This window comes from Pempheris klunzingeri, chromosome 23 (assembly GCF_042242105.1).
Source record: "Pempheris klunzingeri isolate RE-2024b chromosome 23, fPemKlu1.hap1, whole genome shotgun sequence".
Classification (NCBI taxonomy): Eukaryota; Metazoa; Chordata; class Actinopteri; order Acropomatiformes; family Pempheridae; genus Pempheris; species Pempheris klunzingeri.
The window spans coordinates 16,662,799-16,689,998 of NC_092034.1; the positions used below are offsets into that span (position 1 = coordinate 16,662,799).

At 43.6% G+C, this 27,200-nt stretch overlaps 1 protein-coding gene across 3 annotated transcripts in view; it reads left to right on the forward strand.

Moving 5' to 3' along the window:
• Positions 1 to 27,200, forward strand: part of focad (focadhesin) — a 37,432-nt gene that overhangs the window by 1,700 nt on the left and 8,532 nt on the right. The window contains exons 1-26 of one of the 3 annotated variants that reach the window (XM_070854962.1): positions 1,650 to 1,660; positions 3,216 to 3,274; positions 3,583 to 3,657; positions 4,206 to 4,360; positions 6,018 to 6,116; positions 12,834 to 12,935; positions 13,717 to 13,942; positions 14,568 to 14,777; positions 14,943 to 15,030; positions 16,027 to 16,220; positions 16,416 to 16,676; positions 19,304 to 19,408; positions 19,546 to 19,647; positions 19,766 to 19,893; positions 20,386 to 20,512; positions 20,679 to 20,813; positions 22,038 to 22,088; positions 22,346 to 22,429; positions 22,559 to 22,697; positions 22,940 to 23,128; positions 23,868 to 23,989; positions 24,072 to 24,164; positions 25,017 to 25,105; positions 26,220 to 26,261; positions 26,398 to 26,506; positions 26,872 to 26,988. In XM_070854962.1, coding sequence (XP_070711063.1) covers positions 3,221 to 3,274; positions 3,583 to 3,657; positions 4,206 to 4,360; positions 6,018 to 6,116; positions 12,834 to 12,935; positions 13,717 to 13,942; positions 14,568 to 14,777; positions 14,943 to 15,030; positions 16,027 to 16,220; positions 16,416 to 16,676; positions 19,304 to 19,408; positions 19,546 to 19,647; positions 19,766 to 19,893; positions 20,386 to 20,512; positions 20,679 to 20,813; positions 22,038 to 22,088; positions 22,346 to 22,429; positions 22,559 to 22,697; positions 22,940 to 23,128; positions 23,868 to 23,989; positions 24,072 to 24,164; positions 25,017 to 25,105; positions 26,220 to 26,261; positions 26,398 to 26,506; positions 26,872 to 26,988 — 3,096 coding nt within the window. In that variant the 5' untranslated portion in view covers positions 1,650 to 1,660; positions 3,216 to 3,220. Of the gene's footprint in view, positions 1 to 1,649; positions 1,661 to 3,215; positions 3,275 to 3,582; positions 3,658 to 4,205; positions 4,361 to 6,017; positions 6,117 to 12,833; positions 12,936 to 13,716; positions 13,943 to 14,132; positions 14,213 to 14,332; positions 14,778 to 14,942; positions 15,031 to 16,026; positions 16,221 to 16,415; positions 16,677 to 19,303; positions 19,409 to 19,545; positions 19,648 to 19,765; positions 19,894 to 20,385; positions 20,513 to 20,678; positions 20,814 to 22,037; positions 22,089 to 22,345; positions 22,430 to 22,558; positions 22,698 to 22,939; positions 23,129 to 23,867; positions 23,990 to 24,071; positions 24,165 to 25,016; positions 25,106 to 26,219; positions 26,262 to 26,397; positions 26,507 to 26,871; positions 26,989 to 27,200 lie in introns of those variants that run through there. The other 2 variants (XM_070854961.1, XM_070854963.1) reach the window with 2 other exon arrangements.

Sequence of the window (27,200 nt, forward strand, 5' to 3'; positions counted from 1 at the left end):
ATCAACAGGCTGCATAGAAACACTGTTGGCTTCTTCCCACGAAGCACAAAACAAGTAACAAGAGATTGTGCTGTAGTTGTTTAAATAACTGTTTTTGGGCTGTAGACAAATATGAGCAGCCGGTCCTTCCACCACTGACACTTGATATGATATTTCTCACGCTCTTTAACCGTTTTCTGCACTCCCCATGTGCAGCGAGGGCTCCTTTTTTAAAAACAGGATTTTATGGGTTGAGTTCTAAGGTCTGGCCTAACTCAAACTCCTGCGTTAAAAAGTGAATGCCGGCCCACCGTGCTCTGGGCTTTACAGGAGGTTAGGTTAGGCTGAGGTTAGCCAGCCAGCTAAATGATAGCTGAGAGAGAAGGGCAAATACCAAATGAAAACATGCACCAGCCTAATTCATTTGACTTTACATTAACTGTTTAGTTTGGTTAGTTTGGGTGAAAAGTGCCCATCACACCTTCCCAGAGCACAGCTGTAGTGTCCTTAACCTGCTTGTTAACTGTCCAACCCCCCCCCAAATACTCAATGTACTCAGAAATAAAACACAGCAAAGCCTCTTCACATGTGAGAAGCTGGACCCAGAGAATGTTTGCTGGATAAGTGACAACAATGATTACTAGATTTCTTTAATGGCTGTTAATCAGTTTATTATTTAAATAATTTTTTTTGTCATGACTAAAGAATAAAAGAATTAGCAGCCTGGCCCAGTAAGGTGTATCTAATGAAGCGCTGATTAATGAATCCAAACCAGTGTTATTAAGACCCGCTGTGACAGCGGTGCCGTGCGTCAACAGAATCCAATCAGCCTGCCGCATTCTGTGCTGCTGCACTTTCAGGCCCTCCGAACGCGGCTGTGAAAGGCTGAGCGCTGTGCCACCTGAAAGGCCATCAAAAATCCCATGTGCCTGTCCGCCGTGTGCAGTTTGCAACAGCGAGTGTCACTCACTAAAGCCTCAGTGGTGTTATTTCTAAAGCACCGTTGGCTCACGCATTGTCCTCTCTTCTATTGCTAATGCAGACCTAGCAATACAGGCCAGCCTATATTGTTTTGCTGTAAGGTAAATATGCTATAGAAAGCACTAGAAAAGTTTGGTGTACAAACTTTCCTGTAGGTTTCGCTGACCATTTTCAATCATCAGATTAGAGAGGAAGCCAGTTGTTTCTATATGACGGGTATCAGTGAAACATGACTAGTTAGTACTGAGTATTTGGCTCACTGAAAAGTGAACTTGTACCACCCAGATCACTGTCACGCTCTTTAAATCAACATATTTTAAAGACTAGCCAACGTATGCTGGGTGTATAAGCAGTGACGTGTAGATATTTCATAATCAGCAGCCACGTCGTATCAATAAATGAGCATTTGACAAAGGCGGCGTGGAGTGTTGCTGTGTGGCAGCAGGTGCTGCTCACTTACCTGCTTATGTGGCCGTGAAGCTGAGTGGCAGTGGGAGCCGCTGTGGACTGAGCAGGGTGGTGGACAGCAAAGCAGGCTGGCTTATCAGTTAGATAACAGCAGGGGGGTTGGGTTGGGTGTCTGTTTGGGGAGGGGGTGACAAGGGTTAGGCTACATGTGGCTCGTGTTCCCTGTGTTTATAGTAATGTTAAACCAATATATCAGTTACGGATATTGATTAACCTGAGGACCTGAAATGCTGTCAGTAAGAACTAAAACGTTTTTGTGTGCCATTTTCTTAACTGGAGTTATTATTTCTAATAATAATAATAATAATAATAACGGTCAGTCAGTGATCTTTTCTTCTCTAAACTCAAGTATGTCGGATTTTCTTCCTTTTTTTGCTTTCTGTCCAGAGACAGTTTGTAGGACTAATTTACTCAATTAATTAATTAGTTTGATTATTTTGTCTGTAAGATGCCATGAAATAGTGAGTGATACTCAGCAAAAGTTCCCAAAGCTCACGGTGACATTCGAACATATTACTTTAAATTGGTTCAAGCCCAAGATGATGTCCAGACTTCATGTTCAATTTAATGATGTCAAACCAACAGAATCCTCACATTAAGGAAAGTGAAGGCAGCAATTGTCAGGCATTTCCCTTGATAAATAGCAAAGTGATTCAAAGTTATTATCAGTTCTCAGTTCCTGTTGAATGGCTGGCATGTGATTCTATAGAGCAATATTTTATTTCTACATTCACATGTATGAATCAGTCCACATAGTTTCGTCAGTGTTTCACAGGCCCCGTCAGTGCTGGTAATGCTCCGAGAGCTAGAAAACACATTCAACATGTTTTCTCATCAAATGTGATGTAAATGGCTCTAACTGCTGTTGGACACTGCTAACCCACCTTAAGCAGCTTCATCAGTCTCCCCTTTATGCCATTTAAATAACAAGTCAACTGTTTGATTGCCAACTAATGGAAAATATTTTCTTCAGCAAAGTCCCAGATGATTGAGTGAGTTGAGCGTTTTTATGTGAATGTTGTTAAGGCTGGTTGTGTCCTGTGATAGTAACCTGGGTAAACTGACCTGCATTCTCATCGTGAAAAAAATCCATCCTGAAATGTGGGAGAAACACTGAAGAAATACTTCCCGAAATGTACCTTTGTTCTGATATGACTTAATAATAATATTAACTGCCAAATTTCAACACTAGTTTTTGATTCTCAGTGCAGCACACACGGCTCAGTACCCCCAAAAAAAGTACCCAAAACTATTAAAAAGCTTTAAGGGTCAAATCCTCGCTCCTAAAACAGGAGCTGTGGCTGCCAGGCCTCGGACAGCTGGTGGTCAGCACGTGTATGGCATATTGTCGGGCCTAATGAGACAACCTGAGACCTGCATAGCAACCCGTGAGTTAGCTGAGAGAGCTGATGTATCAATGACTTGTGAATAATTTAATGCAAAAATTATGTCGTGGCTGCGGGCCAATAATTTGATATCGAACGGCAGGGATCAGCTTTCAAAGGGTCTGTCCGTGAATACCTCCAAGCAGCGCTCCTCACTGAAGCAACAGGTGGGCATCCCTGTGCTTTTGTCTCAGAGGCTGACTTTAACGCCACTGATATGTGATATTCTTGAGTTGAGTGAAAGGGCAAGAGCCATATGGTCTCTGAAAAAGTCTTCTTTTTGTGTCGACTGACAAAACATTGAATTCTTGGACCCGAAGGATCAGAAATAACAACATTAACGCCCTTTACCGTCGTTAGACTACGTTAACGTGTTCTAATGGCGTTCCCCTCTGCTCTCAGGTACGATGGAGAGTTTGAAGATAGGATTTGATTTCTCCAGCCCCGTCATACAAGCCCAGGTAAGCACGTGACTCAGAGGAGACGGTGACGTGGGAAAGAAATTCTTCTCCCCATCTGACCAATCAGTGGCCTGTTTTTACTCCAGCTAAACAAACACATGACTGATCTTTCACTTTCAGAATAAAAGCAAATAAATGAATTTTATTACTATGATTAAAAAAAAAACAGATTCACCTATATCACTTTACTTTGGAACCCTAAATCTGTCTTTTCTTGTGTTTGGTTGGGTGTAGTTTGCTCTTGGCTGAGTAAGCCAACACAAACGATCTTTCTTACTTTAATCAGAGGCCTGCTTTATGTTTTTTAGACGGTGAGACATCTTATTGCCGCTGTACTAAAGGAGAAGGGGCCAAATGGTCAAATCACACAGTCCTCTACCCAGGTGAGTTACATGTCAAAATGTCCAAGAGTTCTTGGGCAAGACACTGAGCCCCAACTCATAGCATCATCTCAGTGTGTGAACGTGTCCAACTCATATCTCTGAACGAGGGCGTGATGTCAAATGTGTGATGGTTTCGTTAGCAGTATTTCTTATATATTTCCGGCTCAAGACTAAAGGTGATTGGGCTTTTGCAGTCGAGGCCCTTCAGCTCTGAAGATGTGACACCTTTTTAAATCACTACCCCAGGCTTTATCTTTTTAGAAATGCCAGCAGGCCGTTTTATTTCCAACAAGGGGTCCAAGCAGCGATCGACGCTGCTGGAGACCTGTTTTGTTCTCTTCTTATTTAAATCTGCTAAAAGACAGCAAAACCTGTAACACCAAAATTGGCAGATGGGTTGCACATTTCACAATGACTGAAAATAGACATCTTGTCAGAAACCGTTGGTCCAGTTGTCCCCGAGCTGAGTCAGGATCATCTGCGTCTTGTATGATGGCACCGACTTGAGATCTGGACTTGTGTGTGTGTGTGTGTGTGTTGTGCATCAGGGTCCAGCGTTGGAGGCTCTGTGGCAGCAGTGCTGCAGTGACTGTGCTCTGGTCCGTTCGGCCTGCTGCGATGCCGTGGTGCTGCTGGTGGATCAAGGCCACACGGACCTGCACTACGTCCTCAATAGTGTCCTCAACCTCCTGCCCTCCGCCAGGTACTGTGCACAAAATCCACTCGCACCTTCTGTCAGTGACTGCACCGTGCCTACAGAAGTCATCAGGATAACTCCAGTTTTTTTTTATATTTGGGGTTCGAAATGACTAGGTACGAAAACTTTTGGAATTGGTCCAGTAGATTGCCTTAGCCAGCAGCCTCGAAACGGGCCGCAATGGCTGCACTTAACCCTTTTACAAAGTAACCAACAAACTACCCAATAGACCAGCAGTTCCCATCTTCTGTTAGAAAACATGACTGTTTTTGTCAAGAGAGTCTTGTGGCTTTGAAGCGAGCGATATGATGGCTGTTTCCGGTTTAAAAGGTCTACCTAAAAAGGTCTGGACGTACTTGCGGATCACGTTGTAGCCATTGCAGCCTGTTTTGCAGCCGCCAGCTGAGGCGACCTACTGGACCACTTCCAAAATGTTTTGTACCCACTAGTCATTTTGACCCCAAAATACCAGTAACAAGACGACCTGTAATAAAAGACGTTTGAGGGGAACAGGCAGTGGTGTTCTGTTCTGGTAAGGAAGGATGAAATGTTGATGAGACCAAACAGAACTGAAACACAAACCTTTTGTTTCCATATGATACCAGCGACAAAACTAAAATGTATTTTGGATATAAAACAAACAAATGTGTTTTTGGTGGTGACTAAAGAGGAAATTAAATGAGCAAGTCTTGACTACAGCTAGATTAAAGTGAATAAAACACGCATGGACTTTTGATTTTAGGACTAAACTCTGGAAAACCACCACACAGAACGTAGTGCACTTGTTCTGAACATGGAGCATGTACTGTAGGTAACACGGCACCTCTATACAGAAGCATAATTCAGCTTTTAGTCCTTGTCCTTGTCCCCCTCTGCTGACTTGGATCCATAAATTTTTCTCACGTCCCAACCATCAGAACAGGAGGATCAAGTAATAACAGTGAAGTGACCTTTTCCATTCAACAAAATATGACTCATCTTGTACAGGAAATGTTGAGCCAGCGTTTTAAAAGACCTTTTTTTTTGTCAATACTGCCAGTATCTTCACATGAACAGTAGATGAGATGATTGTGAATCCAGAGAAAATAATCAAATGCTCTGCAGCTCCCCTCATCTCCATGGATGTTTTAACCATCTTTTACCAGCTCATTGTTTTTGTTGTACAGCCTAAAAAACGCTTTTGGCTCCCTGACACTGCTCTCATCTTGTTTCCATTAGCAGCAGGCAGATGTTTCCAGAACGCTCTAAAACCCCACATGACGTGCTCAGCACCAAAGAGTAGACAGGCCCGGTTAGAGGCTAGCTGGCAAACACAGAGGAGCATTTAGCAGCTAGAGCCGGATATTTCTGATAGGTGGTGGTGGTGGAGACCAAAGCAGAAGGAAAAGAAGGAGAGTTTTGGCCTTACATTGGTCAGATTGGTGGATGAAAAGTTTTACCCTACTTTTAAGTCTTCACACTCAGCCAAGCTAACCACATCCTGATCTTCTCATCTCACTCTCAGAGAGAAAGCTGATATTTCCCTATATTCCTTTAGAAGTCACCAACAGCTCAATTGTCCTCCACCATTGTGTTTTGATTGGGATTTTTAGATATGTAAATGCAGTTGCTTTGACTTGATGTGAGTATTTCTTGACACTTTCTGTGCTGTTTGTGGGACCAGAAATGTCCAGGGGCTGATAAAGGTGATTGGGCAGCTGCTGCAGATGCAGGCAGACCAGAGAGACCGAGAGACGAGCTTCACCTGTCCTTACTCCATCAGGTCAGTCCGTGTCATGAAGCTTGTTTAGTGTGTCTGCTGTAGAATATAATACCTATGTCCTGTATCATTATTATTTTTTTTTTATATGATCTATCGTTTTACTGTAAAACCAGTGGGTTTCTTTACATGAGTACAGACAAGACATGCTTTCTCAAACATACATAACATATTTATTTACCTCCCTCCCTCATTGGTATTTACCTTTTTCACACATTGTAATTGGGAATAATCCATGTTCAGCTGAATGTTTGTATATTCATAATGTTCATTGCTTTTAATACCGACTCTTAATTGTTGATTTCATACAATTTTGTTTTCATACTGTGTCATTGCATCAGTGATGCCCCAATAAATGTAAATTCCTGGCAAAGTCAAAATGTGTGCTGCTAAAAAGGTGTCTGAGGGCTTGTTGTTCACATGTTGGATGCACTCACTCATTTTCTGGATTGTCTGATCATCAAACTCTGAACCAATGGAAATGAAGGTCACATTTACCAACTGTAGTTCAGCAGGATTATAAACTACACACACAGACTTCCTGTTCTTGTGCTTCCAGTGACTGTAGATTTCAGTGGAAGCCGGTATGGTGGAATGACACAGATGCACACATAGTTGTTGTTCAGAGTAGGGCTATGTCTCTGTGGTACAGCTTGGGCAGATGTAGTGTGTGGTGTTGTGCTCTGTTGAAGCCTGGATGGAGCCCCCCCCCTCCACCCCTCCACCCCTCCACCCCAGTCCTCCTCCTCTTCGTCCAGTCTTAGATCTGCCCCTCTGCCAAGATCCTGGGGCCTCCTTAATCAGTTACAGCGGGTGATAAAAAGACGGCTGCTTTGTCTTTTTCCTTCTTTTCCTTCATGTTTCTCTCTCTACTTCTGACACCCTTTCCTCTTTTTTTTTTTTTTCACTCGTGCTTAACCTCTCTTGCTCCTCATCTCTATCCCCTTTTTCTCTCTCTCCTTCTGTCTTCTCCTCTTTCCCATTGTCCTTTTTTTTCTCTCATTCTGTCTTCATCCCTGTCTCTGCTGTCTGCGTCTGTCTGGCGGCCCGAACCTCCCTGTTGGGAAGATGAATGTGTGGAGGGCAGCAGGGTGGCGCCGTTGGCCTGGGAGGCTGGCCCGTCATTGGTTGTTGGGCCTGGCACTGCTGGGTAACTGTAAATGCTGTGGGATTAATGGAGGATGCACACTGGTGCCCATTGTTGACCGTCTGCTCGCTGCTGCCCTGTGCAATCTGCCACAGAGACTGTGAGCCACTTCAGCCCCCAGCAGGATCAGTGAAGGTTCAGGGCTCTACCCGCCACACCCTCTCATTTCTCATGTGCCGTTAGTCTGGCTGGAGCGGTGTAGTCTGCTCGGACTGTCCCCTGCAGGCTTTCCCACATACTCAATGTATCTGCTCTGCCTGCCAGGTAGGGGGAAATGGTAATCAGCACATTTGTATTGAAATATGTGTCTTTATTACAGTTGGACTGACAGCACAATATGTGTTTAAATATCTAACCACCTGTGTTTCTGTTCTAGTTTAATTCCAATAGATCTGGGTAGTTAGATTATGCACAATGCCCACGGGTCATGGAATTTCTGGAAAGTCATGGAAAAGTCTATTCCAGATTAGGAAAGTCGGGATATAATGATTTTGACCCAACAAAAATTGCTTGTTCACCAAACCAATATTTTTACAGTTGTACAGTTATGAATTTCTCCAGTTTCACATGCGCTCTGATTGGTAATAGTTACCTTTTCTACTTATCAGCTCCCGCTCTCACATTAGCTATCATCTGGCCAATGCACCAATCGATTGGCCAGTCATAACAATCATCACCGGCTGATATCTGTTCTCAATAGTTTGATTGGTTGTCTCCATAAAAGCCGATCAGAAGAGTCAATCAGAAGTAGCAAAACAGCTCTGGCTTGATTGACTGGCTGATCACATTTTAGTTCCACGGCGGGCAGCAAGGAGACAGCTTTAGCATCCCGGTGGAGAGGTGAGGTGAGGCATGGCGAGCTTTGTTTTCATCCTCAGAGGCTAATGCAACAGGGCTAGCATTTTATGGGATAAAAACTGGAAACTAACACACAAGCAGACAAACCAGAAAGGTGGAAGTCCGTCTGAGGCTTTATCCGGTAAAATCCTCCGTTGTTACTGGACTGGCTTTTATATGCTGTGTACACATGACAGACACTAGCCCAGAGGGGTGGACTGTGAAGCATGATTAGTGGGTTAGTGAGGTATGCTGAGCCCAGAGCTGGGGTTTTTACTGTCACAAAGGTGGCTCTGTTTTAAACTGGCTAGATCACCATTACTTAAAACCTCAAACTGGTCCGAAGGAGCTTCTGTTCAGAGCTTCGGCTTAAATGGGCTTTAAAAGGTGCTGCCCTCTTTTCCCTGATGATATTTTCTATGATTGATGTCAATTTTCAACTTGGGGAACACGCACACTGGCAAAGCAGTACATGCCTCAGTATCTATTATCAATTCATTGTTCAAGGTGCCATACAAGTAGAGTCCATTTACCATTACTCCCCATAGCCTGTCTCTAAGAGGGAGTCTGGAATATGTTGCACATGTTGCCCACCAATAAATAGGACACACAGTTGTCAATTCATGATACTTTCTTATTCTTTTAATACTTGATATTCAGTGTTGTTAAGAATAGTCGAATGACTAAATAATCCTACATAATAAATAGACTTTGTGATCGATGAGAAGAATCAGCCAATTCTGCTTTCAGCAAATATTTATTTAAATGATTATTTATAGGTCTTTGAAAAGTCACCGAAGACTGATCCTTGATTTTTAGAGGCTGCTATCCGTATTGATTTTTAAAGTTGACATTTTTCAGTGACAGTACAGTATGTGAGGAGATGATCGTTCTTTACCATCAACACAAACACTTGAGATAAGGATCCCTTGAATTTGGTTGTTCAAGAAGTCAGGCCCAATCATGTACTGAGTGAGGCTCTAGTTCTGCACATTAAAGGTAGAATTTGTGACAACATGTCTGAATACAACTAGACCCATGTTATTTTTTTGAGTTGTGCACTTTCTGTTGAGCCCAACACTGTTCAAACGCAGAGGAATCTGTAAACCTCTTACTTCATTTGGCAATTTCACCTGTCAGTGGTGTTATGTCCCCTTTACCAAACAAATTAAATGACATACCGTGAAAAAACACGACGAAACACTGTAATTAACTTTGAATAATGAACATGATTGCAGCTTCAGTCACATTAGATTCTGACCACCAATGAAGACAACAACTCCCACGATCCCACGCTGCACGGCATTAACTAACTACGTCTTTTGTTTAGGCTATACTTTTTAAAAGCCTATGCTTGGATGTGAGACACGTGCTTTCTTTGCAAGCACACAAACAAGTCTGTTATTTCTGCTTTCTCAGACTCTTTTGCAAGATACCATCTGACTGTTGAATGAGGACGAATGGTTCTATTGGTCATTTGTAAAGAAGATCTCATGTGTTATCTGTCAAAGATTACCGAAAGATAGCTTGAAGATTAAAGACCGCTGCCAGAGATTTGTGAAGGATAATGTTTTAGGGATGTTTGTGTCTGCTGTCCTACACCCAGACCTTCCCTCAGAGGTTGATGTAACCTGTAGACATGTCCAGGAAGCTGGCTGTTAACAGTAGACAGATTGTACTTAGCCCATCTGTCTGCCAGCACTCTGACTGAGCTGTGAACTTGGAGTTGAACTAAAAGGAGGAAGGCCTTTGCCTTGACTTCCTGGCCCTACCTTTGTTTGGCAGCTGAAAGGTAGTGAACAGTGGGAGAGGCTGATGGATGGGAGCTTCTTTGAAATCCAGGGGTTGGACGTGGCCACCGGGAACCCGAGGAGGGGTATGGAGATGGTCAGACAGATTAAACCATGTGAAAAGTGGGAAGAAAGAGTAGATGGAGGAGAGCATTCAGCTGCTGAGGAGTCCATGTCTGGGCCATGCTTCAGGCTATCACAGGCACAGCTCACTTAGCTTCCTTCCTATGCTTAGATACGCGATGATTGATGGGACGTGTCAGTTAAGTGGACCTGATGGTGGTGCTCACCCCCCACTCACACACTAACCCTGTTGTGTTAACCTCTGGCCTGTCTGTGGCCTTGAATCTTAACAATGCACAGAGACCTCACCTTGGTTTTGACCCCGGTGTTTTGTCTGGACTTAATAGGTTTGCAAATGCAAGAGTAATGGCTGCGGATTGTTTATATTCACAGGACACATGACTTCAGGTTTTAGTGTTGATTTCAACATTTATAGAACCAACAGATGAAAATGGAAACAACATTTCTCCCAATCTCAAATGCTGTGTTAGTTTCCCTGATGTGGATGTCCTGTAGTGTCTCTATCCTTTGTTCCTGCGTAGGGGGATCCATTTTAGCCCATTCCCCTCTGATAGCTCATCTGTTATTTGTATATTTTCTCACTATAATTAAGACACAGATGGAGTACCTCCACATAGGAATATCATATCCTAGTATAATTTTGTGTACCATTTTACAAAAGTATATTGTGGCATTTCCAGAGTACTCTTTTTCCACATGTTTTGCCAATCAGTCTCTGTATAATTCTAATTATGCTGAATTAAATGACAGTTTTACTGCAAATGATAAGTGAACATGAATATTAGAGATGTCCTGATCTATGTAAAGGGATGGTTCTCCAATCTGCCACATAGAGTCAGACCTCTTCTCTCTAGCTGATCGCATCGTGGCTGTTTCAGGAGTCCCATTTTCCCAGTTAATCTTTCATCCGTATCATAGCAGTAACTTGATTTTATAATCTTTATAGTCTTGGACATGGACCTTCAGTATTTGTATTAAGTAGCCCCTGAAATATAGGGTGTGTCAGAGTTGTGTCAATGCGTCAGGTCCATATTTAGTCAACACTTGATAGTTGGAAGTATCCATTAAGACTCCATCAGGAGTAATGGAGTAATTATGGCAGATATGCTTAAAGTGGTACCTTAACATTAAGGGGGCAAACCTCGCTGTTAAGTGAGAGAAGCCTCTTCTGTATTTGAAACAAAACAAAGAGATTCACTCCGATGAGCAGAAGCCTTCCATGTATTTTACCAAATGGGTTGGATGTGGACCTGTTTGGCATCAGGTGCTCACTTGTTAGTATCCATGCCCCAAGTATAGATTCCCAAGATTTTTTTTTTATTAATATATGTGACACTGGGGAGTTCATATGTAATAACAGGGTTTTAATCAGGTGAGAAACCTGGCACCAGATAAGTAAAGACACCCCAAAGAGAAGGCCGGCACAGAAATTTCAATTAGCGGTGATTAGCTGACATTGGAGGAAGGAAGTATACTTTTTCTTCAAACCCACATTCTTCATACTCTGGGATAGACTATTTTTAGATATCAACAATTAGTGGGTTTGACTATCAGTTGGTAAGATTGTATTGTGGGATCATGCCCCAAGTTTGGATCTGTGTAAGCCGTTAGAGACTTCACACTCCACAAAGAAAAATCTTGGGATTTCATTAGAAAAGGAAACTTTAGAATATCAGTTTCAGGTCTAGAGTGGTATGCAGTCAAAGTCTTCTTGAGGAGTCACTTCACAAACACAGAACTTGTTACATCTCTTCGGAGATCTCTTCAAACCTTTCTGTGTCATCTACATCATCTAGGCAGGTGAATCATCTTTTCTGGGAAATCGAGATAGAATTTTTGGGGGACGTGGGGGACGTAGATGGACCCCAGACAATTAACCAAATGACTGTGACTACTTCACCTCTAGTGCCACCAAGAGGTGAATGTTTTTGGTCTTTAGTGAAATGACTCAACAACTACTGGATGGACTACCCTGAAATTTGCTACAGAGATTCCTGCTCCCCACAAGATGAATTAAGGTCACTGATGCTGCCGTAAAGGGTAACACCAGTATTTCTAAATCTAGGCCCAAATTTAATATGTTTTGGGTTGGATATGACCACAAGGTACAAAAAGTGTTTTGAATTGGTCCAGTAGATCACCTCAGCCGGCAGTTGTGAAACAGGCTGCAACAGCTGCGCCCAATCAAAGCACTTCCACTAAAAATGTTTGGTTTGCCAGTGACAGGCTTAAATTGTTATTTGAATAAGAACATTTCAGAAAAGATCCCACAGTGACCTGTAAGATCCTTTTTGTTCAACGAGAAATAGCAGTCTTCAAAGCCACCAGACTCCATTGACAAACGCAGTAATTTTATTTTGCAGGACACAGGAGTTGCTGATCAACCACTGTCTTCATCAGCTAGACTGATTTTTTTATTGTGTGTTGCGCAAATATTGTGTTGGACCTGAACCAACACCAAAGTCACAAAATAACACAAACATATTAACAGATCGAGGCAATAGTAGTCGAGCTAATCACACGTTCAGCAAGTTAAAATTACAGTTTTTTTTAATGGAGTCTGGTGGCTTTGAGGAAATGTAACTGCTTTTTCTGGCTAAACAAAACGGTTCTTACACATCTGTTATGTTTTCAGTTCCAATAACAATCTGAGCCCATCACACTTCAATGATTTGAGTTGCAGATTACATTGCAGCCCATTTCATGGCTACCAGCTGAGGCGATCTACCGGACCAGTTCATTTCAAATCCAATACATGTAAAACATAAGGCTCAGATTTAAAAACAACGAAACTGCTCTTTAGTTTTTCATCTATAATCTATAACGTGAACATTCTATCTATCTATCTATGCTGTTTTGCAGGAGCAGCCCTCACCCATACATCACAGCCCTGGAGAACCGAGCGGACTGTTGGACAGCTCTACTGCTGCAGATTGATGACTGCATTCAGCAAGCTACTGACAGGTTAGCGTGGCTGCGGCGGGGGCCTTGAACCATACTTCCAATCACTCCCCCCCTTCACTGTATGGATTTCAAAGAGCACCCCGTGCCAAATAAGTCATCACACCGCTGTCGGCTGTCTTACTGTAATGACAAATACCTTTGAAAGAATATTGATATTAGCCATAATTATGTGGGTGGCCTCTTGGTTGTGTGGTTGAAAAGTTGGAGATGCTTATTAAAGGGTAACCTCAGCATTTCTAAAACTTTTTAAAATATATTTTGGGTTTGAAATGAGTGGTAGGTACAGTTCAGTAGATTGCCTCAGCCAACAGCCACTAAACAGGCTGCAATGTCATTCTTTGGGATTTTGGCCATCAAAGATCGTCCACTGAAAGTGCCGACAGGCTCCAGTTGTCACTCTAAGTGTCTGACAACGTTGCGGAAATGATGGCTACAAAGGTGGACCTATAAGAGCCATTTGTTTAACCAGAAACTGTAGTTAAATCACTGTCTTTAAATCCAAGACACGCCATTAGCAAAATCGTAATTTTATCCAGCAGAGCACTGTAATTACTGGTCGAACCCTGCGTTGATCAGTTAGTTTCTTTGTGTTATTGTGCGTCACACAAATATTCTGTTGGATCCAAACTAACCCTTTAAAACACCAAAGTCACACAAGTACAAAAGGTTTTGTACCTATTTGTCATTTTGTCCTCAAAATATGTTAAAAAAAAACAAACGAGGCCCAGGTTTGATATTACTGAAGTTACCTTCTACCACACTGTCTGTGTATATGCTGCAGAAATGAACCAGCCTACGTCACCATGCTGGCTCCATTCCTGCGGTACCTGTACTGCGAACCTCAGAGACAAGCCCAGCACGCCCTCCTGCGGCACAGTCTCCTCAGGGTGCTGCTGCCCATACATCCGGGATCCGCATCAGTCCTCCACAACAAGGACCAGGAAGAGACCTCCCCAGCGTCGGACAGCCTGCTGCGCTGCCTCTGTCAGCTGGTGCCGCACATGCAGGTGACACACTGATGTTAGAGTGTGTTTAGGTTGTGATCAATAAGGGGCCAGCGTCACTGACGGCCTCAAATTCAATGTGTTTTTAGGTAATTGCCATAAACAATGTAGTGCAAATGTTCATCACATCCTTAGATGATGGCTTGTAATGGGATATCTCTGCCCACAGGAAGTGATTCACTGAATTTAAAGCACGACTTGTCGAAAGAAGAAATAACACATTTTCCTCTCACAAATGAGACGTTGAATATTGAGTGACATTTCAGCCTTTAGGTCAGTCAGACTTTTTGAAAAAATATGCTGGGGTGTTTTATATTTCTGTATGACATGTTAATGATTTTAATGGCATCTCTCAATTACTACTAATCTTGAAACCTCTTCATCTATGTGTAGGACTTGGTCCTTTGTGGCTTTGGTGACCCCTAGAGGAAGCATGAAGAAAAGATCCTCAGCACACAGCATTAACATTTTATCAGAGAACCAGTCTCGTGCCACCATCATCAAATAAATATCTTTCAATAACTTGAATGCTATAATCACAGAGCACACGTTGTGAGGAAAAATGTGGTCTTGTTGGAGGAAATGAATGCATTAAGAGAAGTTGGTTCTGTCCCCTGTGTGGCGACAGGTGGATAGTGTGGAAGCGGTGCTGGAGCTGAGTGGATTCGTGGACGCTCTGCTTCCAGGTCTTGTCCGAGACTCTGAGGAGCGCTGGAGGACTGAGAGGGTGGGGCTGCTCCTGCAGCTGCTCTGTGCCTGCCAGCTCTGCCTCAAGTTAAAGGGAGACTGCCGGCCTCTTCTCAACTCAATACAGCAGCTCCTGGCTGCCTGCCAACAGGTGACACAACAACATTTATGATCCAATAACATTTTAGATTAGCATTGTTCATCTTATGAGGCTTTTAGGACTTCATAATCGATATTAGTATGTCATGCATCAACAAACACCATTATGTCCATCAGCATTATATGCACTGCGTCTAGCCTTTATCCTTTTTTGTAGGAGCTGCCATTGGATGAGCTGCTGATGGGCGTGGCCCTGCTCCTGCTAGAGGCCCCAGCAGCACAACAGAGCAGCCTGCTCAGTCTGGGTAAGAAGCATCGTTAACTAGAAAAGAGCTCTCAGTAGAGTACAGATCTCTGCCAGGCGAGCTCTGCTGCGCCTTACCGTAAGTAAAGTTGTCAGTGTTTGAGCCACAACAAAGGCCAAAATGTGGCCGGCATCAGACAAGGAAAGGCTTGTTTTTCGCCTTTTGCTCTGTGGTTTCAAACAGAGTCAGTTGCTGATCGCTTGCAGCCTTGACTGGACAGGTTTAGAGGAGAGACAGTCAGTAACAATCATTAAAATGCAACCATGAGAGGTCGTTCAGCACACAGACATAAATGTGCATGAAAAATCAGAGGCTGATTGGTCCAGTAGTTTGAAAGATGAACTGCAGACACACACACACAGACGCATGATCCCTTCCATCCAGGCTTACACCTCATGGAGGTGTATTTTTGGTATTTCTAAAAAATACAATACTTTTGGGACAAGCAGGCACAAAAAGTTTTGGAATTGCTCCAGTCGGGGGCTGTAATGGCTGCAGCGTGCTCCTATGGGGCAACTGTGCCAATCCAAGTCCTTTCACTTTTTTGTCACACAACACAACCCGAGTAAGTTCTCGTCCTGCATGCCCTGCGTCAGTGCCGAGGCTTTTCAAGTGTCAGGTAACCCACAGAGAAAATGCACCTTGAGACCTGTAGCAAAAATCATTTTGTAAAAAAAATGGGTTTGTGCACACAAGCTTCAGCTCTCCAGGTGGCACGGACAGAATCTCCTCCCTTCAACTAGAAGTCCTGCCCCGCTAATAGAATGAGGATGAAGACTTTCATGTTTTAAACCCATGTCTCTCCATTTCCAGTATTTCATCTATAATTACTCCATGCACCACATGCATGAAAAAACTAATTTAACACAGCAAGCTGAGAGCCCGGGGGGGGGGGGAATGCTGTTTTGATATGCATGTTTTTAAGTTCTCCTCTTTTTAGAACATGGAGTGTTAAACCTTCACAGCATTTTTGCCATGTCTCTCTCTTTGCCACAGCGCTGAGTTTGGTCTCTGAGCAGGCTGAGCTGTCGCCCTGGTTGAGTCCAGTCCTGGTTCTTCCTGTGCTTCAGCTGTTGGCCTGTTCGGGCTTCACTGAGCCGCTGGCTGACCGGCGGACGCACAGCCTCAACCAAGACTTGGCCCACAGGCTGCTCCACAGCATCAGCAGAGAGGCGGATGCACCCCGACAGGTAACGCTAGATCATTATTTACAGAAAGTTTCTCATAATGATTCACAGGATCTTTTCTTTTCATCACATTAGGTAGAAATGGGCTTCTATAGAATTAAGCAGCATGCAAAAGAAAGTGGAATAACATCATCCACATTCCAATGTCCAAAAAGTTTTCACCAAACTCACTGTTGCCCCCCCCCCCCTTCTACACAGCCTGGTCCACGGTTGGCGCTTCCTCTCAGTTCCTGGTACAACGAGCTCAGCGTGGCTCTATCCACACTGCGTAAAGTGACGGGTGATCCAGCAGCAGCAGCTGATTGGCTGCTGGCGGTCAGCTCAGCCCCACTGTCCAGCCAGGGCCAGCTCTTCTCTCTCACCCTCATCGTGACCCATCTCATCATCAGGGGTGAGGAAGACGTCTGCCAGCTGGCTCTGAGTGCAAGCCAGGCCATCGCTGCAGCCAACCCCTGCCAGGTAGACACTCCACGAGTCTGAGTGCAACACAGAGAGGCTCTCACTGAAAACTTAAGCCTGTATTAAATAGCTTTAATATTTCAATACGCTGCTTAGTTCAAACTAAAATATGCATGTTTCACCTCTAAGCAGAACAGTTAATGCTAGTCCTCCTTTTTTGTCTGCCAAAAACTCACCAGGCAAAACTAAGGTTTTCCTCAAAAGTGTGATAGGGATCCTCTTCCTTGTCCCAGTGGAAAAATAGTACATATAAGCTTTAGCTTAAACACAACACACACACACACACATTCAGGCATGGAGTCCTTCGGCGTTTAGTATGCACCTTACTGTAGGAGCTGAGACCTCAGTGCCTGCTGCCACCAGGTCTTCCTGCAGGTCTTTTGGAGTCACTGGAGGGTTTTAGCCATTTGCAAATTGATTTGCAAATTAGAGCTCTTATGAGGGATACTATTCAGGGGGTTGAATCATTTTGAGACTGCAGTCCTTAAAAGTGGCATTTGGTGTTGAATTTAGAGAAACCACCTGTAATATTAGTTGTGTTGAGCTATTTAAATTCTTGTTTGAGTTGTTCATTGAACACAGCTGAAAATGAGTACATTTTGCCAATATACCCAATACTCCTGGTAGTTACCCAGGAGTGCCTCCCTTATAAAGCCCTCAGCCCTAAAAGTCCAATGGCACTAGATTCCCGGGAACAGGGTCTTTATTGTGCACCCGGTCCTACATTGTATCCTACGAGCATTTCAGTAGACTTCTATGCTTCAGCATGCTTCAGCTGCTGTTTCTACAACCAGGGGGAACAATCGTCAAGGGGCAAAACATTAGATCTACTAGAAGCATCTGCCACATCCTCTTTGCTGCTTGACTTTCAGAATCTGTTTAAGGAAATGGAAACCAGGTCTGAAAAAAAAAAAACACTTAGTAAAGACAGCTGTGAGGTAAAGATGACTCATAGTTGATGGGCTGAACTGAGAAAACCTCTGGTTCTCAGTCATCCTTGAATTTATTGTTTAATTTACAATATGTTCATCTTTTTAACTTAATGTGTCACTGACATTGACTTAGAACTTCATGTATTCATGAAGTTCTAAGAGATACAGGAGGTGGTGTGAAATGTCACATGGTGTTAGAAGCTGCTCATCACCCATGCTCATTAGATGCCTCAGTGTACTTGCCTACTGGTCTAATTGCTCCCAGAGTTCTACTTGCGCTGCATATTTGATGCATTGGTAGGGGGTTAATGGCATAATTGAATCCATTGGATTTCCTGTCTCGCAATATCACGTCAGCTTACATCTGCCTGCTTTCAGTGACAAACATTCAAAGACACCTCGCAGTGTCTCTTTGCTACAACAGATGAGGGTAATGAGAAGAAGAATTGTGTGTAAATGCAAAGGCGGTTCAGAGGATACCTGGAACAATGTTTTATTGCCTGATGTGGGTGGTTCAGGGTTTAGCAACAGACCTTCCAGGGATTCAACTTGCAGGAAAACCTCCATTTTCTTCTTCTCTGCCCCCTCTCTTCCGCTGAAGCAGGTGAAGTGGTTGCTATGCAACAGCCAAGGTGTCGGGCAGCAGTAGGCACTTTATGCTAATTAAAGGCTGCTCCACTGCAGATTGTCGACTGCTGTGTCGCTGACTGCTTCCTATTTTTGACCTTCGCACTAAAGGGACTGATCAACTGATAACCCTGCATTGCTCTTCATTCCACTCTCAAACGTGTATCCACGAGAAGCTTTAAAGGAGCAGAGCAGAAACGAGCTGGGGGTCGACCATAGGTTATGACCGTGGGTCAGACTATGAAGAGAGTGGGAGGTGGGACAGTCCATGAGCTGAAGTGGTTCATCTCTACGTTTTTATTTCATTTATTTGGAGGCACATGTGTGTCCACCTGATGAATGTAAGTCCAGTACTCACTGTGTTTTACCTTTGTTTTAGTCTCCACCAACACCAACGGAGAAAAATACCTGTCTCTTCCCTCTATGTTCAGCAGCTCGTGCACAGTGGCTTTATCAGAGCTTTCATGTTTTTATAATGTTAATATAAAATATTGATTAATACAGGTTAAAGGGCCCATATTATACAAAATGCACTTTGTAGTGTCCTCTCAACATGAATGTGTGTCCCTGACGTGCCTGCAGACCACCAAACTCTAAGACCGTCCTCTCTCTGTTTTTACTGCCCCATCTTTCACTAAATGTGCTGTTTAGATTTCACTCCCCTTGTGATGTCATAAGGGGATCTGTAGCTCATGTGACCTCCTCCAGCCCATCAGCAGGCCGACTGTCACTGACACCAGAAGAAAACCTCCTTAATTTACCGGCCTGTCCACCATTGTTTTGAAGATTTTGAAAGCAAAAACAAAGCAGCAGATTGTTTCTCTTCTTTTAAAGTGTTCAGAATGAGGCTGGAATCAGCTGCAACTGCCACACTGAACATAGAAAAACAATCGTTTTGATATAAAACCATGTAAACCAAATACCAAAAAATGAGCAGACCTTTCAAATCTGCTTGTGTTAGCAAAATAGGAAATGGGGATTAAATAAATGATTGTGCGAAGGCTAAAAGAGAGGAAATGAATGCCATTATTTCCCTTGCTTCTCCCAAACTCACATGTGCATCTGCAGGTCCCGTCCCTTATTCCTGTTCTGCTGTTTAAGCTGGGGAAGGAAAAGAATCCTGGCCTGGCTCATGCTGTGCTGAACTGCCTGCCAAACCTTGGGACTCACAAGGTAATGGGCACCTCTGACCTGTTATGCTATGACGTGAAATACAATCACATCTGTTTTGTGTATACCTCCATTATTTCACATCGCCATCTTTGAAAATTGTTCTCACTAAAGCCACACCATTTGCTTAAATGTTTCAGCTCTGTGTCCCCATGGTGCTGCAGACTCTCCACATGCTTGCGAGCGCCCCCAAACTGAGAGCCGTGGCAATGCGCCTCATGACTGCTCTCTGGAAGAAGCAGGTCTGTCAGAACAAACCACAAGCATCACATGAGTATATGTGGGCTTCATTATTCCCAAACACTTGTTTTGTGCTGTCCTCTTGTCTGCCTCTCAACTGTCTCTGCTCGTTCCTGGAAGGATCGGATCTATCCCGAGCTGCAGCGGCTGCTGGGCCAGCCGGACAATAGGGTGGTGGTGGGGAGGGATGCCCAGTGGGAGCAGATCCTGGCCAGGGCCGCCTGCCTGAGGGACATCTGCAGAGAGAGGTCAGACCAGCACACACAGTTGCCATGGTACTTTGGGCATGGCGCAGGGGTCAGATTGGTTGAATAGCACGGGTGATGATTTTCCTTTTGTCGTTTAAGTTCAAGAGAAGCAGCTGTGGGGTTTCCCTAGACGAGCCCTGACAGAAGAACACAACACAAAAGCACTGTAGACAATATTGGCTTCAGTGATAAAAGTGGGGCAATGGCTCGATAGAGATGCAGGGTGATCTTGGCATCATCTCTGGGACAGATAATTGATCTATAATTATAATGTCGTATTTTTACTGTACTTGGGCATCAGTATGTTTCCTTTGTTCCAAACTGTTTCTGCACATCTGCACACTTTACTTTAAATACCACCTTTAGTTTGTCAGCACTAGGCCTAAAACTTCACATGTGCATGTTGTGCGTATTGAAAGGCCTTAAGTCTGTGTTAGGAGACATTTTATTGAAATTAAAAAGCTAATCTAAAGGTTGTGTTTTCCACTTCAGGCCGTACCAGCATGGAGGTGACATGTTGGCTGCCATCACACTCACTCTGAACCAGTGCACCAGACCAGACATGGCAACCCCCGCAGCCCTCGCCCTGCAAGGATTACAGGAGCTGTGTCGGGCAGAGGTCTCACACACACACACACACACACACACACACACACACACACACACACACACACACACACACACACACACACACACACACACACACACACACACACACCTAGCAAGCTGTCTTCCTGTACATGTAACAAACATAGCCACTGAGTGCTGTGAGGATCGTTCCGCAGGTAGTGGACATCGTCTCAACGTGGCGACGTCTCGGGCCCGAGCTGAGCTGTGACTCCCGTCCACTGATGGTCAAAGCCATAGCTGAACTCCTGGCTCTGGTTCCCCAGCTCACTGTGAAGTCGGAGGAGTACGAGGTACCGCAACCACTTTGTGTTTGACTTGTGTGTTCTTGTGTCTTCCTGGCTAACTCTGGCTTAGCCCCAGTATAAAAGAAGACAATTTGTGCTATCAAAAGAGTGTGACACATAAAGAATCCATAGACTGCCGCTTTAAATAAATAATTAGCAATGTTTTTTTGGTGCTGAAACACTTAAATAATAACAATAAATGACACTTTTGTGTCTTCAAACAGAATATGTCTGAGAGCAAAATGTTCCACACTACAGTCAAAACATAGAAATGAGAGCAAAACTATTGACACTCAATTGTTTTTAATGCAAGTAAAATACATTTGTTTTTAAAAATGTGAATCCAAAAGTTTCCAAAATGTTTACTTGTTGCTCAGCAAGGCCCCAGATCCTGCTCAACGAACAGATAAACCATTGTCTTACATTTTTGTTCATCTACACATGAAACAAATAAGATGCAGGAGCTGGACAGAACCTAGCTGTTTTTCCCTGCCAACCATGAAGAAAGATAGATAGGTAGATAGATAGATAGACTTTATTGTCTGCCCCAGATGGTGACAGAAATTCTCCTTTGACAAGGCTCCAACAATAAAATGCAACACATATCACACACACATATGACAAGTGAAAGCCAATACATGCCAAATATATGTACTGTTCAGTGTCTTATTTCATGTTGTTCAGGGTGGTTATTGCAATGGGAATAAAGGATTTTTTATAGATGTTTTTGCGGGCCAGTGGGACTTCACACACACACACACACACACACACACACAGGAGGCTGATATTCTTCTCATCTCACTCTCAGAAAGAAAAAAGCATTTCTCTGTAGTTGTGTGTCATTCTATAAAGCCGTGATGTTTGGGGTCAGTGCATATCTCTGGGTGATGGTTTTACCACACAGTGTGCTGTCTTCTGGAGTTTGAGGCTGAACAGGAATAATGTATGAAAAACTAACAGGAATGAATTAGCATAACCAAGGAAGGATTTAAGACACTTGAAATGAGTTGGAAGTCCTTCAGCTGATAATGATCGCCATAGGGCTGAAACTCATTTTGTAATGTGTGGTTATCACGACTAAATTTGAGCTTTTTTGTTTGTTTGAAGCACCTGTTGTCACTCACTACTGCGGTGTTAGACTTTTCTGACAGCCACGATTTGGAGCTGGATTTTTGAAAGTTAGAAAGTTCTTGCTTGTACATAACATTATTTCCATCTCCATTTTTCCAGAAACTGAAAGAGGAGGTGGTCAGCTTTCTCTGGAATTATGCCTTGAGCAAGGTCTGTGCACCGAAGATATCTGTGTGTGTGTGTATGTGTGTGTGAAAATGACTGAAATTAGTGAATTATCGCTTCCTTCACAGATTTGGTTCCCTTCAGCATTTTTAAAATCAGTGTTTTGCTTCTGAAGTGATCAAAGTTAGATGCTTGTCTCTCACAATGTGCTCATATTTCAAATGTTGAATCATCTATGTATTTACAAAATGGAAAAAAAAAAAACCCAAGGTAAAAACTGTGTGTGTGTGTGTGTGTGTCAGGATCCAGAGGTGGCCAGCTGCGGTTACAGCGCTCTGGCAGATTTTCCTGAAGTGGCCCACACAATAAATCTCCTCCCGGAGGCAGTAAGAGTCTTTGCTCCTCTCTCTTAACACCCTGAAGTTAAACCTTCCAACACAACTTACATCCGTTGATTTTCCAACAAGAATTTCATACAAATTATTATGCATAATCTGCTGCTGTCACCTCTGCAGGTCAGACCAGCAACAAAGCTGCCTGAAAATGAGGAGGATGAACAGACGGAGGAGAAAGAGGAAGAGGAGAAGAATCTCTCAGTCCCAGGTTCATCTTATGTGAAGCTGATGGCTCTCACCCCTACGTCTGTTCTACCAGGTAAATGACATGATACGGTCAAAGGCAGTGCTTCAGAATGGTGCCACAGTGCTCTTAGCTGGGCCAGGCACTCCATCTAACACACTTAGTGTTCACGTGGGGAGCCAGTCAGTGGTCGTGTTGGATTTGGGGCGACAATGTGAAGCTCTGCTGCTGTTGATTGCTGTCGTCCCGTCTGACCTTCCACTTCTGGGAAGTTGAATCGCAGCACGCCTCCTTACAGACTCCTCCTTTGTTCTTAGCCTTCAAGCTGTTCCTGACCTCACTCGTGAAGCAGGAGATGAGCCAGATGCCACGGGGGGTGTACTTCTCTGCCCTGAGGGGGGGGAACCTGCGTTCGGACCAGGGTAAAACGGTGGCAGGAATTCCACCGTTCATGCTGAAAACGTACGAGAAAAACAAGCAGCCTGGGCTGAAGCCTGGACTAGCAGGTGACCAAACCCTTGTTGTTTGCTAATACTGTTAGCCTCCACCTCCAGCTACTGTGCCCCCCTAATGCCCAGTTCTTCTACAGCATGGCGATGGTCTGACTTGACGCTACTCTCTTGTTGGTACTTTTTTTGATAGCCCCTCAGTTGAGCTTCCAACTGAGCTGAGTTGATACTAAAAGGTGATGTGATGAAACTGCAGACCATTGTTTGGTCAGAGAGAGAACTAGTGGCACAAAGCCAGTGTTTTTAAGTAGCCATGGCAATTCTTATTAATGCGATTTTTTAAAAAAAATGGCTGCCTGCAACACCCTGCCGTGGGAAATTTATGAAGATTTGTATCAAAATCACAATCCCCTCAACTTCAGTATCCTCTAACAAAAGTTGTCGAGTCGAGTCGAGTCGAGTCATGTGGTGGAAACATGGTTGTGCACTGCCAGATATTGTCTTGCCCTAAGTGGCTAGCATTCATCACTGACTTAAATCTTTTAATCCCTCATTGTTGTCCCTGTCCTGAGCAAATGTTAACATTTTTTGTTGTTTGCAGACAGCCAGTGTGTATGCAATTACAAAGCTTCTTTAACTGTGTGTGTGTGTGTGTGTGTGTGTGTGTGTGTGTGTGTGTGTGTGTGTGTGTGTGTGTGTGTGTGTGTGTGTGTGTGTGTGTGTGTGTGTGTGTGTGTGTGTGTGTGTCTGTGTGTGTCTGTGTGTGTCTGTGTGTGTCTGTGTGTGTGTGATGCAGCTGGACTGCTGCTCTGTTATGAGCTGCCTGTGCAGACGGACCGTGACGGCAGAACAATCGGCCGCTTCCTCACGAGCCGCAGCCGCAGCTACCAGCAGATGTTGGCCGCCCTCATTCATGAAGTACGTTTAAACCCGTTCTTCCCACGCTCCTCTCTGATTTTAAGAATGAACCAAAATCTGCTTGTTGTTTTTTGCTATTCAGGTGAACATTCAGCCGTCTGAGTGGCACCGCGCCCTCCTCCTGCCCCAGGCCTGGCGAGGATTCATGAGCCGAGCTTTCCACGCTGTCCTCCAGGTCTGTGGGTCTGACAGCTGAGAGACTGAGTACAGATTTACTGAAGAACTGTTCAGCGCTGCATGTGGTTTTAGAAAGGAATATGCTAAAAAGCACACTTATTTCAACCTCGAAGTGTTTTTAGGGCAGAAATAATGAAAAATAGATTAATAACGCTTTCTATGATTGAAAATCACTTAGATTTAAAATATGACATCACGTCATTACAGACAACACAAAAGGTTTACACAGCAGGAATTACAAGGACATGTATGAAAGTCTGTGGCTCCCATTATTAGAATTAAATTGAATGACATAATGTGGTTAACTTGTGTGTCATCATGTACTGTGTGACAAAATGAAGATCGAGGAAGCTCTGGCTTGTAAAAACAAACCTTGCCCACAATGAGGCAGAAAAGTATTTTTCTATTTAGCTTCTCAACACAAGGTCCACTTGCTGGTTATTCTGCAGCTTTCAACTATATCTCATGGTCTATATTTATCACATGACCTATCCCATGATGAGAGGTGGTGTCTTGTAAAGACATAGCAATCCTGGACCGACACCAGAGCAGTAGAATATGTCTGTTCAGTTCACTTCATAGGCTTTGATGGTTGACTTGAGACACCAGGAAGAGACACAAATTAATATTTGTCATCACATCATGCACACAAAAATAGATTTATTTTTTTTGTTTTATTTAATTAATTGATTCCAGTTTGATGAAGTGATTTGATACTGGCAGCTCAGGAATTCGGTAGCACGAACCCAGTACCTTCGAATCCCTAAATCGTATGTCTTCCTGTGAGATTTCCAGAATGGGATGTCGTTCATGGTAAAGTAAAACTCTGTGTCGTTGTGTGTGTCATCAGGGGCGGCGTGCTGATTTAGAGATGCAGCAGAAACAAGGCAAAGAGAACCCACAGGAGCTGCAGTACAAACAGCACTGCGCCTGGCTATGGTGAGAATCACTCACACGGATATTAGAGATCAAACCTGACGAAAGAGACACTTTTTTTTTTTTTTGGCACATTGTCATGGTAACACTATGACAGCGATTGATAAACTAATTGAAGATATTAACTGTGAGTTTATACTATATATTGGTGTTTCGTGCTGTAAATCATCTCGCTCACTACAGTTGCAAGGACATTTTAACTTTTTTCTTTTTTTCAACAATTAGCAGAAATTATTATTCAGCATCAAATCAAATCAGCAAAAACAAAGAAAACACGGGAATGCACGACAATCATTTTTTCTTTTGTTGAAAATGAAGAATTGCTAATACACACACTGCAGGTAACGATTTATAAGCTCTTTGTTAAAGCTGCAAGTTTGTCCGTTGTGCTGCAGTACTGTCTTCATTTCTGCTAGCAGGTACGGTTAGCTATGTTGCATTTTTGCTAGCGCTTTCTGTGCCCAAGTCAGTATACACAGTAAAATGCATACATACATACATAGCTTCTATTATATGCAGAGCAACTGAACTGTTTGCGTGTATTTTGTTTAGCCTATTATGAATAGAAAATAATGAATGCTGCTACAGATGCATTTTCTTCCTGATGGAAGTATCAGCAATCAACAGGTTGCATTCAAACACGAGCACTGGCCCTATATTTGTCAGCTCCTAACACAGACCGTACCTCCTGAGCTACACTGATCACCGGTCGATCCCCAGCTCCTCCTGTCCACAAGTCACAGTGGTTAGGATGGCACGCTGTCATCAGTGTGTGTGTGTGTGTGTGTGTGTGTGTGTGTGTGTGTGTGTGTAAATAGATGAATGAGAGGGAAAATTGTAGCCATATAAATACAGCCATTTACCATTTACATGCACACAAAGTGAAGAGAACGCAGCATTCACTCATTGTAGTAGTTGCTGTAAAAGCCAGCTGACTGATGCTCCAGTCTGAGATGAAAGGAGGGGGGGGGGCTGCCTTTGAATGCTGTTCTTCATACACCCTTGCTTTGGCTGAAGGGTGCTCCTTCCACACAGCCATGATGTCCACCGTTCCTCTTCCATCCTTTCCACCTACCTTTTACTTGTCTCTCCATGTTTTCCTTCTCCTCTCTCTCAGGGCCAGAGATCAGCTGGCAGACGTCATCAAAGCTGCCACAAAGTGAGTTCCCCCTGCCTGTGAGCACATTTTAGATCCACCAGACACAGAATGGTGGAGGTGATCTGAACCTTACATGTTTAGATACTGGGCTCCTGAGCGTCGGCACTAATCGTGGCATGTTGGCTGTGTTCTTCAGAGACAGTCCTGTTGTTCAGGGGAACTCCATCCTGGCTCTAAGCGGTCTGGCTGCTGTCCTTGCTAAATATGAGAGCAACCTGCCTGCTGATGGTGACGGCAGCCTCGGGGTGAGAGTCTCAATATTTGACTTCAACGCTGTGTGATTTATGACGCACTGTTTCTGTCACTGTAAAACTTTGTGTAGATTTCATGAAAGTGCTGTCTTTATCTTTATCTATATTTATTTGTATTGTATGCATTTCAGTGTTTCCCCTAGAAATATTTTTAGGCCATGCACAATAAATCAGTAAGCAAGGCACCTGAATATGAGATGTGGCCCTACAAGGGTCTGCACGATCCCCTCCAGTTTATATTACCCACCATAGTTGTGTTCTTATTTTCATGATCAAGCTCATGATGGGATTAGAACTGTAGGAAAACACTGTTAACGTAGAAAATGTAGACGTGTTCTTTACTGACTTTGTCGCTTCAGGCTGGACCGGAGTTTGTGCCCACAGCCAGCTGGCTGGCCATGGTTCTCAACACCCTGCTCAGCATCAGCAGCAGCAGCTACAAGGCCAGAGGACAGGTTTTCCCATGGTTCCTACACGTAAGTTTGATGTGAATTTTGTGCAAACTAACAGACTGAAGCAGCAGTAGACCAGAACATCCAGAAATCTCTGTTTTATTCGTGTTGGCGTTGCAACGTATTTGGAAACCACAGGAAACTAAAGTGACTACCTGTCTTGTTGAGATGAGGTGCGTTTTGTGACATGAATTAGAGTGTGTTACACTAGAAGCAGCTAATGTGGCCTCAGACAG